General features: G+C 47.9%; 1 protein-coding gene across 2 annotated transcripts; it reads right to left on the bottom strand.

Moving 5' to 3' along the window:
- Window positions 1–4,653: 4,653 nt before the first annotated feature.
- Window positions 4,654–12,259, bottom strand: LOC110088461 (protein S100-A16). 2 transcript variants are annotated; one of them, XM_072983994.2, is made up of 3 exons: window positions 12,069–12,259; window positions 10,126–10,337; window positions 4,654–8,906 (listed from the first exon to the last, which is right to left on the bottom strand). In XM_072983994.2, the coding sequence occupies exons 2-3, from the start codon at window positions 10,279–10,281 to the stop codon at window positions 8,751–8,753; spliced, it is 312 nt and encodes a 103-aa protein (XP_072840095.1). In that variant the 5' UTR covers window positions 10,282–10,337; window positions 12,069–12,259; the 3' UTR covers window positions 4,654–8,750. The 2 variants fall into 2 exon arrangements, with proteins under 2 accessions (XP_072840095.1, XP_020666416.1); XM_020810757.3 differs by having other exon boundaries at window positions 10,126–10,310; window positions 12,069–12,253.

The following is a 12,259-nucleotide window of genomic DNA, read 5'->3' as shown; positions in this document are numbered from 1 at the left end:
TATGAACCAAGAATGAAGTTCTCCCTATTGGGTGGCATGTTCTTTCCGATGGTTTTTTTTTAAAACCAGCGCCTCATTTTTCTCCATCCTGGCGTGTAAATGCATCAGACCCTTAGCATTTGGCTGCTGACACAACGTGACAGGTTATGGCTTACTGGTTTTATTGGAATTAACCCCAGTGAAAGATGCAAAGTGACACCTAGGCCGGTTCAATGTAGCGTGTGGAATCTGGGGAGTTCTCGGCCCATTTTAACCCCTTGCTATTTCCCTCTCGTGGGGGTGGCTTTTCCCCTCTGTGTTTCTGAAGCTGCCCTGCTCTAAGATGGCCTTTTCTCCAGGCCAAGAGCTCCTTTGCAAACAGCAGGCCCTGGGTTCGAACATTGACACCTCCCGTTAAAGGAACTGGGAGAAGAAGGTGAGATAATCTCAGCTCTTCCTTGGCTAAGGCTGTGGAAGGCCACCACCCTTGCTCAGAGTAAGTTCATTTGTCCTGCAACTGTCCTTTCCAGATTTATGAAACGTCCGCCCCCATCATCCTCAGGCCAACCTTGAACAGGACCCAACATCTCTTGTAATAGTGGTGGTTGTGGGTTTTTTGGGCTCTTTGGCCGTGTTCTGAAGGTTATCTCTTGTGATACGTAGGTCTTCCTCAGCAGGTAGGGTCTATCTGCAAGTTCAGATGAAAAAAACATGGGGTTTCAAGATGTTTGATGCCACCAGACCTCACAGGGAATACCAGTAGGATTCTTTCTAGGAATCTCAGTTGACAAATGTCGTGGAGAACATGGAGGAGATCCAGAAGAAGTCAACCAAGGTGGTCCAAGGTGTAGAAGCCAAGCTTGGTGAGGAACGGTTGAAGGAGTTGGGTATGCCCGGCTGGAGAAGACCGAGAGATGATGGGATTGGCCATCTTCAAAGAGTTGAACTCTTTGGCCCAGGGAAGAAGATCCAGGGGGTAGGACTTAAACCTAAGCCTATGAGCTGAAACAACAAGGGAGGAGATTTTGATAAAACCTAAGAAAGACCTTCTTGATGGTAACATGGTGGAAGAAGGTGAGGTCCTGTTCACTGGGTGTAAATCAGGCCTTTATGGTCATCATACATCTCCACTGCATGTACGCCAGAGGTGGGCAACTGTCGGCCATCCACATGAGGTTGGATTACCTTGACTGTGGCAGCTGGGACTGACAGGAGCCAGGATTATGGGTACAGGTCGATTGGTCTCATGACAAAACCAGTTAAAGGAACTGGGCTTCAGGGACTATCACGAGGAGCAAGCATCCTTCGAAACGGACCGCCCCCCTCGCCAACATCCGCAAGGGCGCTCCCTGGAGTGAAATCTCCAGAACGTTATTGAAATCAAGATGGCGGTCCTCGTGCTAATACTGACTTCTTCCTCTGCTTCTCGCTTTTGGCTCAAAAAAAAAAAATCAATCCATGCTCCTCCCCGCACACACATTTTTAAGATCCGTACCTCTGTGAACTCCAGATAACTCTGTTTCCTTTTCTGACTCTGCATTTATGTCGGGATTACCCTGCAGTGTTGGTTTCTTGGGGGTGTGTCAGTGGAGAATTTTTGTGGCCTTTTTTATCTTTTCCATTTGAGCTCTGCAATAAACTTGGTGTGTGTGTGTGTAAATATTTGCACCTTTTGTCTCCCGCTGGAAGAATAATGTGGGTTTGTTTGATAAGGAGGCGGGGGGCCAGGTGGAATGAACGGCTGTCCCGTGAGAAGCAAGTCAGTATCCTTGGCTGGGAGGGAGAAAGTGCCGTTCCCAGACCTTTTGCCGCCTGAGACAAAAGGAAATATGAGGTGTGAACACACTCATTCCACACCTTCATGCCAACTGGAAGGGTAGTACAGTGGTGCCTTGCTAGACGATGATAATTTGTTCCACTGAAATTGCTGTTTAGCGAAATCATCATCTAGCGAAAAGCATTTCCCCATTGGAATGCATTGAAACCTGTTTAATGCATTCCAATGGGGAAGAATCGTCGTTGTCTAGCGAAGATCGGCCATAGGAAAGCCGCTTTGAGAACTGCTGATCCACTGTTTAAATTGCTGTCTTGCGAAGCTTAGGTCCCAAAAACACCCGTTTTGCGAGCGCGGAGGGAGCTGTCAAAATCGTCGTCTAGCGAAAATCGGTTTGCGAAGCAGGGACCAAACGTTGTCCAGCGAAATTCCCCTGTAGGAATCACTATTGTTGCGAATCGCTATAGTGATCACAAAAAGTCAATGTCTAGTGAAAAAACTATCATGCGGGGTAACTGTCTAGCGAGGCATCACTGTATACAGTACTGGCATGATGCTCACTATAAGCCTCTCCCTCTCTCTTTCCTAGATATGACTGAAACAGGGCCTTCTTAATTATATTGTTCCAGTCTACGGCCCGGAAATGTTTGTGGCTTTTTGAGAGGTTCTGATGTTCAAAATTTCCCCAGTCTTTCTCTGCTTGAACTCTCTCACGAGATGGTTGTCGGGAGCAGGCGAACCGAGGATGCGGGTTCCAATCCCTCGGTCATAAGGGCCGCTGATAAAGCACAGAAGAGACTGCGTCAAGAGGAAACAGTACAGAGGGAACGGCTCATTGCAGGTTTGGGCCGGAAGAAAGAAGAGGAGAGGGGAAGGGCGTGTCGGTGATTCATACCAAAACCCGTATCCAATCCATCCGGTCTTACCGGTTTATGAACACCTGGAGATAAAACAAGGTGTGTCCTTTGGGGAGGGGGGTGGAAAGCCGAGCAAGAAGAGGGAAGCAGAGGAAGGCTGCCTAGAGGCAGAGGTGGAGAGAGTGGCCTTGCTAGCCAGAGGATGCTGGGACCTGTAGTTAAATAAAGTACTGTATTTTTCGCACCATAAGACGCACTTTTTTTCCAAAAAAACATTTGGGGGAAAAGTGTATGCGTCTTATGGAGCAAAATTCCCAGATTATTTTTTTCCTGTTTTCTTAGCCTAAAAATTTGGTGCGTCTTATGGAGAGGTGATAACTTTTCTCACCTTTATCTTTTTTGTCATGCCCGGGAAAGCTGGGTCATTGCAGCCAGCCAGTTGATGCAAATTTAAAAAGAATGGCAGACGGAAATAGTTTCCCAGGTATAGAAACCAAGGCTGTAAATTCGGCTCCTTTTTGCATCCGTTTTTTGGTCCGAATCGCTGACACCCCCTTTTCCCCTTGACTTCTTCTTTCTGCCTCTCCAAACTAGCCACAAAGAGTTCCCTCTATGCTATTTTCCCGTTCTTTTATTCCCGTCTGCTGTCGCCTGCAAAGGAAAATCAGCAAAGGGCATGCCCCAAAACTGAAACACAGAGATGTAATGCAAGAAACATTGTTTGTGTAGTAGTAGCAGCATCTATAACAAAGCTGCTGACGCTACAGATTTCATTATCCTCAAAGCAGCCTCCAGCAGAGGAAAAGCGAGGTTGCCATCACATTTATAGCCATAAAATGCAGGAATAGCTTTTTAAAATAGTTTAAATAAAGCTTTGATTTATTGCGGTTGTAAAGTGAAGGAATGCATGCCAGGTCTTTCCCAGCCTCACCTTAATTTTTATACAGCCCTAACAAAAGTTATTTTTTTTAAAGAAAATAATTGGTTATGAGTTACAGGGCTAACGATTCCCAATTTTGTAATGATTGTACGTAGTTACAGTTTTGAAAAGGAACTCTTTGCTTCCTTACTCTCCAGAAGCAATCAAAATAGTTTCTTTTGCTTGGTTTTTAAAAACTCAGAATTTGAAAAGCCAGCCTGCGCACTGGTGTTTTAAAAAAAACACACAACCGCCTGTAAGGGTAACAGGAGCTAAAACTGCTAAAAGGCTAAATATACTTCTCTTTAGATGAATGAGTGACTTTTATTTCTTTTTGATATCTCCGTCATAACACAACAGAGGTTACTGCAAAAAAGAAACTACCATATTTTTCCCGTGTATAAGATGCCCCCAACTTTTCTATCCCAAAATTTCTTTTTTTTTTCTTCCAAAAAGTGGAAGGGGACAGCAGCTTTTTGCAAAGAAAGTGGAGGGGGAAAGCAGGGATCAAAGCGCTTTGATCCCTCCCCCCTTCCTTACTTCCATGTATAAAACGACCCTCAATTTTTCCTCTGATTATTTTAGGGGGAAACGTCATTTGATACACGGAAAAATGCGGCAATTATTTGGAAGCAGCTTCCTCTTAGCTCTGCTTTTATATCTCGGTTCTTTTACCCCCAGGGATTTGTTTTCTCCTTTGTTGATCCTCTCGACAATAGAGCCCCCTTCATCAGAAGCAGTCTATCAGCGAAATGCTAGCTTAAGGTAGAGTCAAGGCGGAAGGAATTCATCTACTTCGCACTTGGTATGGGGGTGGAAATTTCGGTTGCCACATGCTGCTGAGCTTGGTACATTTTGAGATTTGAACCAAACTATTTATGACACTATACCAGCCCTTCCTTTCACTACTAGTTACAGCAAAAGGGGGTGGAGGTAGTTACTCAAGCGTGCAGGAATTGTGCTTTTAAGTGCATTGGTGACTGCTGGGTATTGACCCAGAAAAGTGCTATTATTCTAGGTCACTTTGCTCAAATCATTTGGAAGTGGAACGCCTTTAAGAGTGGAACGCCTTTAAGAGGTATAAATATATTTATTCTAGCATTAGCTTTTCTCAGCTCCCCAGGTTGCAGTCTAGCTGGCTTCTAGTTTTGTGATTGGCCCCAAGAAGGTAAGCGTGGGTTCCATGGGGCGAACAGATTGCTCAGGCATGGAGCTTTGAAGGAAGGACATCTCTGGGGGGTGCTTTCAGCTTCTAATAGCTGGCTAACTATCTTGTAGCTTTGACTCATCATCTCTTCCTACTGGTGGGATCCAGAAGGGGCCGAGATGAGGCCCAGGATTTTTATCCTGAAAATACTATGACATGAGACATCTTTACTGACCTTGCTACAGATTTTCTGTGACCTTTTGACACCGTGATAGTTCACATGCCACTATCCTACTGCAAGTCCCAATTAGAGTAGACCTAATACAGTGGTGCCTCACTTAACGAGTGCACCGTACAACAACGAAATCGCATAGCGAGCCCTTTTTTGGGATCGCTAATGTGATCGCTCAACGACGTTTAGATAGGGCGAAACTCGCTTTGCGAAGATCGGCAAGCGTTTCGCTTACCGATCTTCGCAAAACGCAGCCCCGACAATCAGCTGTTTGGCGGACAAAATGGCCGCCGGAAGCCCCAAAATGGCCGTGCGCAGCATTTTCGCGCCCTCCCCTCGCTTAACGAGGGCACGAAAATGGCTGCCGGCCATAGGAAACTTCGCTGAACAGTGAGTAAAGGAGCCTTTTGGAACGCATTAAACGATGTTTAATGTGTTCCAATGGCTTTCCCTGTTCCGTTCAGCGATGTTTCGCTATAGCGAAGGTTAATCCAGAACGGATTAACCTCGCTATACGAGGCACCACTGTATAAGTGCCAACTTGTTCAGCAACCAAGTTCTCGGAAGCCTCTGTTCTTCCTGCCCATCAATTTACCGTTACAGGTCAAATAACGTGCAATGTGTTTATTATCAAACATGTTAGTTACATGTCCAATAATAAACACGAGACCACAGGATCCGAGCAATGTCTGTCCTGGAATCTTGTTGTCCCCACTGACTTTTGGGCAAAGCACCCATAAGGCAGAAAGGCGACGATGTTTCCCTAGCACCCTTTTGCCCCCGGGGATAGACTGCCTCTTAACCTGGAAGCTCCATTGGGCTGTTGTGGCAAAGAGCCATGGTTAGCTTTTTCACAGACACACACACACACCTTGTAGGAGAGCCCACCGCAAAATATTAGAGCATCGGCTTCTCCCGGCGGGGGAATTCCAGCCAGCCATACCCTTTCGGAGGACCCTCCCTTCCGTTCTGCTGTTATCTTCCTCGTCTCGCCGGCTGTATTTTGTTAGGATGGGACCCTCCCAAAAATAACCCTCAAAACTGGTGTGGTTGCCTTTAAATCCCGACAGCTAGGATCAGAGGGGAAGGGGGCTGATCCTGACCTCTTTGAGATCCTGGGTTACATTTTCACAGCTCTGCCTACTTAGTGACCCAGCCCGGAGCCACCACCTGGTTTTCCCCCATCCGAAGCCTGGAAAAAAGCATTTATAACCTTATGGAGGGCTCATTGGTTTAGATCTCTGGCTGCAGAACTGGGAGTTCAAATCCCCAGGGAGCCTCCTTGACCGGGGCTGGACTGGATGATCGCGAGGGTCCCTTCCAGCTCTGCCGTTCCAAGAGGATTATTATCGTCATAAATCATAGGCTGTTCTTTTGGCGCAGGTTTTTCTTTTTTGCTCCTGCAGGGCCTGAATAAATACCAACAGCTTATCCGTCATTTAATATGGCATGGATCAATCATAAAGGCTTGCTGTGCCTTTAAAAGCTGGGGGCGAGGGGGAAATTCCAGCTTTCTCTGGCCCGGGCTGAGTCATTTTTCTTTTAAGCCGATGACTCAAGCTTTCGGAGTTCACCATGCCGGAGGGGGTGAAGTCACCCGGCGCATACACACACCCAGATTCCGGAGTCTCCACAGAAGGAGTCTGGATGTCTCTCTCCTTCCCACCCACCCCTTGGATTTCCAGGAGTGGGAGAAGCGAAGAGGTGCCCGGCTGATCGGCCCCCCCATCAGTTGGGACAAAGGTCCCACTGGTTCAAAGATAGGGCTGGGTCTTCGAAATGCCTTGTACATAGCCGGAGGGGATAGAAAAAGGTGCCCAGTTCAAGGAAGGGTGGATAATCCTCTCATGCGTATGTTATTTCCTCCTTTTCCCTTCCTCTGCTGTTTTTTTCCACTCTCTGTGTCTGACACTGGAAGCTCCTTGCGGGCAGAGACTTGTCTGTGAGGCTATATCAGAGAAAGACTACGTCAGGCTACATCACAGAAAGACAGTGCATTTGATTTCCAAAAGAATGGGCAGCACATCGATTTAAAATACAGTGGTGCCTCGCATGACGAATTTAATTCGTTCCACGGTTAATGTTGTCTTGTGAAAAAATTCGTCTTGCGAAACGCGTTTTGCCATAGGAATGCATTGAAATCTAATTCATGCATTCCTATGGGCAAAAAAAAGTCAGTTTTGGTTTACAAAGGGTTGATGAAGTGCTCTTTAAAGCCATACATATTGTGCAGATGATTTTTAAAAAAATCAATCAAAAAGCTTTTAACTTTTTAAACATCGTAGAAAAACATTTAAAAATCAGCAAACATGAGGCAGGAACAAATAACGGAAAACATTCGTCTTGCGAAGCACGGCCATAGGAACATTTTGTCTTGCGAGTCATCAACCCCCATTGCCAAAAACCATTTGTCTTGCGAGTTTTCTGTCCTGCGAGGCACTACTGTAATAACAACAGTAGTGATCAATGTCTTGGGTTCATACCCTCACCACGGTGGCCCCAGCGTGGCCTCTGAACATGCACAAAGTTCCTCGGTAGCTTTCCTAGTGGAAAAACTACAGGTTTGTAGAGCAGGGGATGGGTTAAGAGGCCACGAACCTCCTCGCGGATTGTCTGCTGCCCGCTCTCATTTTAAGAATTAAATAAATATATATATTTTGAAGGCTGGAAGCCATTTCAGAGACCGGGTTTTCTGGGTGAACCGGCGGCATCTGGCGACACCTGGTGGTGATGGCGGCTCAGTGCAGGGGGTGAAAGGGTGTCTTTGCTGCCCTCTAAGGGTGAGGTTCGAGAACTGCTCTCTCACTCTCTTGCTCTTCATGGAATTGGGGCTCGGGTTCAGGTTTTGCTTGACATTAGGATTCATTTTGTATGTGTGTCCACGCGCGCTTTGCTTAATAATATCCTGGAAACAACTAGGGACAAGATATTTAGATTTTTCAGATTTACAGAGGCCACCATTCTCCACTCTGGGAGTTCTAGTTCCCTTCCAGGACCCTGACAAAGGTGGCTCGCCTGGGAGAAGGGCCTGAATTAGGATCCTCTCAGGCTTCCTGTTCCTGCCCCAGTGCTAGCTGGGAGCTTCCTTTCTGCGCAGGAAGTTAGGTGGAGTTAGGCCTAGAAGGATCCCAGAGCCTCTCCATGTAAGGCCTTTCTCCCAGGCCCATCCCATTGTCTTCCAGGCAGGCAGAACTCCCGGAATGGAGAATTGTAGTGTTTGTAATTCAGAAAAAAATTAGAGAATCTCATCTCTACAGATGATCTGGAACAGAAAGGCAGTACGAGACCATCTTTACTTTCAATCTTCTTGCAGTAATGAGGACTAGTGGCGTGCTTGAGATAGGAAAATGGAAGGACTCAAAAAACACCAATCTGACTCCAGACTTCATTTTAGTCCTGTACATAAATTGACAGGTGATAGTACACTGATAGCGCACCACCCCCCCGGTTGGTTCCCCTCGGTCATCCCATTCCGCAGACACAACATTCACAGGTTTAACTCTTGCAAAAGAGCAGATGGAGGGACTAAGGCTTTCCATAGGTGGGCAATCAGATTCATAATCATCTCGGAACTGCAGAACTAGAAGGGACCCTCCACATCATCCGGTCCAGCCCCTGTCAAGGAGAACCAGCAGGGAGTTGAACCCCCAAACCACCGAACCCTCCAGCAGTTCTTCACCTCCTGCATAGATTTTGATGTCACCCAGAGACACTGCAGGTGGGCATCCCACGTAGCCCAGCCGAGCAGCCAGAGTGCGTGAAGGTGGCCCCGGGGACAGGCAAGAAGTGGGCAGGCGTCGAGAGACAACAGGGTGGCCAAACGAGGATCCTGTTGGGCCTCCCTACTTCCCACTTTCCACCTCTTGCTGTTTCAGTCGGGCGCAGACGTCGGCAATGTCACCGATGAGGTCCCAGTATTCATCGAAACTGAGAGCGCCGTCTCCGTCGTCGTCCCGCTCCTCGAACAGCTTGTCCGCCGCCGACTTGTACTGGGTTCCCTACAAAGAAGGGAAAAGGCGTGAAAAGAAGAGGAAAGACAGGATGAGTTCTAGGAATGGGGAAGAATCCTTAGGAACCCTTTCCGCGGGGGCTGCCCTCCCAGTCCGGAAGCGCAGCCCACCCTTCCGGCAACCCGGGCGCCTCGCTTGTGACGGTTCCACTTGCTTTGATCCTTCCACATTGTTGTGAATATTTCACATCGCTTTGCGTCTTGCACATCCGTTGTGAATACGGCCCGTTGTTATGACGATGGGATGCTGCTTTGTGGCTTGTTTATGGTGACTCCCCGGATTCTCCCATATCTCGCAACAGCTTTGGAGACCATCGGCCACAGTATCCTCCCAGAAGGGTTCTCAGAGATGGGGATTTGGGGTGGGTGGGTCTGGCTTTGAGCTGGCTCCGGTCTTTCCTCGGTTTCCCTGAGGGCCCGTCCATCTCCCCGGTGCTCTTTCACATCGGTGGGGGGTCTGGCTTTGGTGTTGAGATGGACCAGGGCCAACAGCCTCCAGTTGAACCCAGACAAGATGGAGATCGTCCTCTTGGGATGCCCCTCCGACAGGCTGGTCGAGAGTGGGGGGGGCCAAACGGGTGGCTGGTGTGAGCAGATCTGATCACACCTCCCCAGTTTTGGCTTACCTCCGTCCGGTGGCCTCCTGGATCAAGGGACGGACTCTCCCATCAAAGTCCTTCACGATTTGGGACCCATCGCTCGTCGGAGTGTCTCTCCCCCCAAAGTCATCTCCCTGCCCCACCAGATCCTCTCAGGCTATGCTCGCGGAGGCCAGCGGATCTTCCCCAAGAGGCCGGGCCTTTTCGGTGGTGGCCCCCTCTGCTTTGGAATCCCTTCCTGGTGAAGCGGCACCTTCTGCCCTTCTCCTTCCCTAGATTTTAAGAGACGCTGCTGAAGACGCCTCTCTTTCGAGGGGCCTTTGGAGGCAGACTTTCGTGGACTTTCCCCCCGTGTCCATTTCACCTCTGGAACGCTGTGCCATCATGGCTTAAAGCTGGCTTATTCCTGCTGTCCTTTGGTTTCATCTTTTGTTTGTTTGTGTGACTTTGTGGTTTTTATATACCGCCCAGAATAGCGCTATGCACTATGCACAGAGTGGTTTTTATAAAGGACAGAAATAAATACAGAAAATAAACCCACGGCTCGCCTTAGTGAACTGAAGCTTTTTTTGGGGGGGGGGGAACCACCTCTGTTCCCCCTCGTCTCACCGTGAGCATGTGGTTGAGCTCTTGGTTCAGCATCTTCCGGAACGCTTTCTTCCGGATACGGCGCTCTTGCCAGAAGGCGAGGCCCCTCTCGGCGTGCTTGTCGTACGTCTTCACCAGCGTCTCGATGGCCGACTCCAGCTCCGACGGTTCCCCCATGGCCTCGCCACCTCTCACGCCTTTGGCCCCTGTGAGGAAGAAGAGATGATGGGCCTCTGGGTTTGTAAAAGGCAGAGACCCACAGAGGTTAACATATTGCCTGTGCATGTACAGTGGTGCCTCGCTTAGCGAGTGCTCCGTTTAGCGATGAAATCACTTTGCGACGAGTCTGTCCTAAAGCCAATTTGTAGCCTCAACTCAATGAGAACCAGTGAATCGGCTGCTGAAGGGGGACTTGTGTCATATCATCTGATCCAGTGGAGGGAACCCCTGGAGAATTCAGTGCTTGAAGCCTCTGGCTACGGAGCCAGAGGTTGGGAGTTCGATTCCCCGCTGGGGACTCCATGACCCATAGGGTCCCTTCTAGGTCTGCAGTTCTAAGAGGATGGATTAAGTCCAAAGTAATGCAGTTACTCTTTTGAGAGAGGGAGATAAAACAAAGTTATGCCCCAAAAGTAATTTAACAAGTAGTGAGCACTGTACTTTTACTGGTGTAGTGACGAATATCCAATTACTTCTAGGTGGTATTCGATCGCATTCTTGGGAGGTCTTTAGAGAGAAACGCTTTAGGTTTGATTCTCTTTTCTGTGTCAAACGTTTTTGCTAATAACGACAACAGGAACAACGAAGTAAAGAGAACCACAAACAAGCAATGAGGAACAACAAAGGGTTGATTTTCAACATTTTAGATTTCTTTTAAAAAGCAATTTCTTTCTCCCACGCTCACCCCCCTATGAGGAGAGACATAGCTCATCTCCAGTCTCTTATCCAGGACCACAGAGGGATAATAACCATTATTATGAGGACTAGAATCCTTTGCTGTTATTTTAGGTTCTATAGATGGTTGCTCACAGGTGGCCGAATCCTCACAGAGCTACTTAGGCAATAATGTCCAAATGTTGTTTTGAGGAGACTTTCACTTTTTAAAAAATCATTTTAAATTTTCATATTTCATATTTTTTTTCATATTTTTTCACCTCTCCCTCTCCCCCATGCAGAATCTGCCACCTTGGACATTATGGGAGAGATAACTCCCCAAACCATTCCTTCAACTACATAATTGGTTTTAATACGATCCTCCTTTTTATGTATGTAGCACCCCCTAGTGGCTTCTGTTGATAATGCATCCCCCAATATTTTTGAGGAACGCCTCTTTCCTCCCTCTTCCTGTTCTGCCGCTCCAGATCATCAGAACATCCTGCTCCGGCGAAGGCAGACAATTAACTGGAGGTTGAAACCACTGTCTAAGTTGATCGCCTAGTGTGGGATCTAATCTAGTTCTCCAAGCGGGAGAGCGTTCTGCCATCACACCCAGGGAAGATTTTGCCATGCCAGCCACCGAGCACTGCCTCATTTGTGTTTGATTTGTTGTGCAAACACAGAGTGTCGGGACCGGGGGGGAGTCTAGATAAACACGAAGGAGACTGCTCGGGCGTTGAGTTGTCTGGAAGACCACCAAGACCAGGAGGGCCCCCAAGTATTCCTTCTGTAAACACTTGCCCGAGATTCTTGGTCGTCTCCCCCTTTCATTTCTATATCGTCCCAAATCTGCCCCCACCTATTAGCCTATCATCTTAACAAAGGAGGCTGTTGGTTTGGCTTCTGATCCCACCTTGCCGAGGCATGTCCTCCTGCCCGGAAAAAAATTCCTAACCCATTTCCAGTTCTTCGTCTCCAAACTAAAATAACTTCTCTGCATTTTTCCCCCCGCAGGGTCTGTAGGGAAGCCGCTTCCCACACATCTGGTTCTGAAAGGCACACCGATTTTTGCCCCTTCTTGACCTTACCGTCTTCTGTTTGCTGTGGTCCACGGTTCCTGCAAACGGTCTGCCAGATGTATCACTGCCTGTCTATTTATCTCTTTCTGGTTCCTGTGCTTTCGAGAAGAAATCCATGGGAACGCAAAGCGCCTCCCACCTCTTCTGCGTCCCGAGCGCCTTTTGTCCTGAGTATGGCCCTCTTTTTTTTTTTTTAAAGA

This window comes from Pogona vitticeps, chromosome 15 (genome assembly GCF_051106095.1).
Source record: "Pogona vitticeps strain Pit_001003342236 chromosome 15, PviZW2.1, whole genome shotgun sequence".
Classification (NCBI taxonomy): Eukaryota; Metazoa; Chordata; class Lepidosauria; order Squamata; family Agamidae; genus Pogona; species Pogona vitticeps.
Note: the sequence above shows the minus strand (reverse complement) of the source record. Positions and strands in the feature narration are given on the sequence as shown.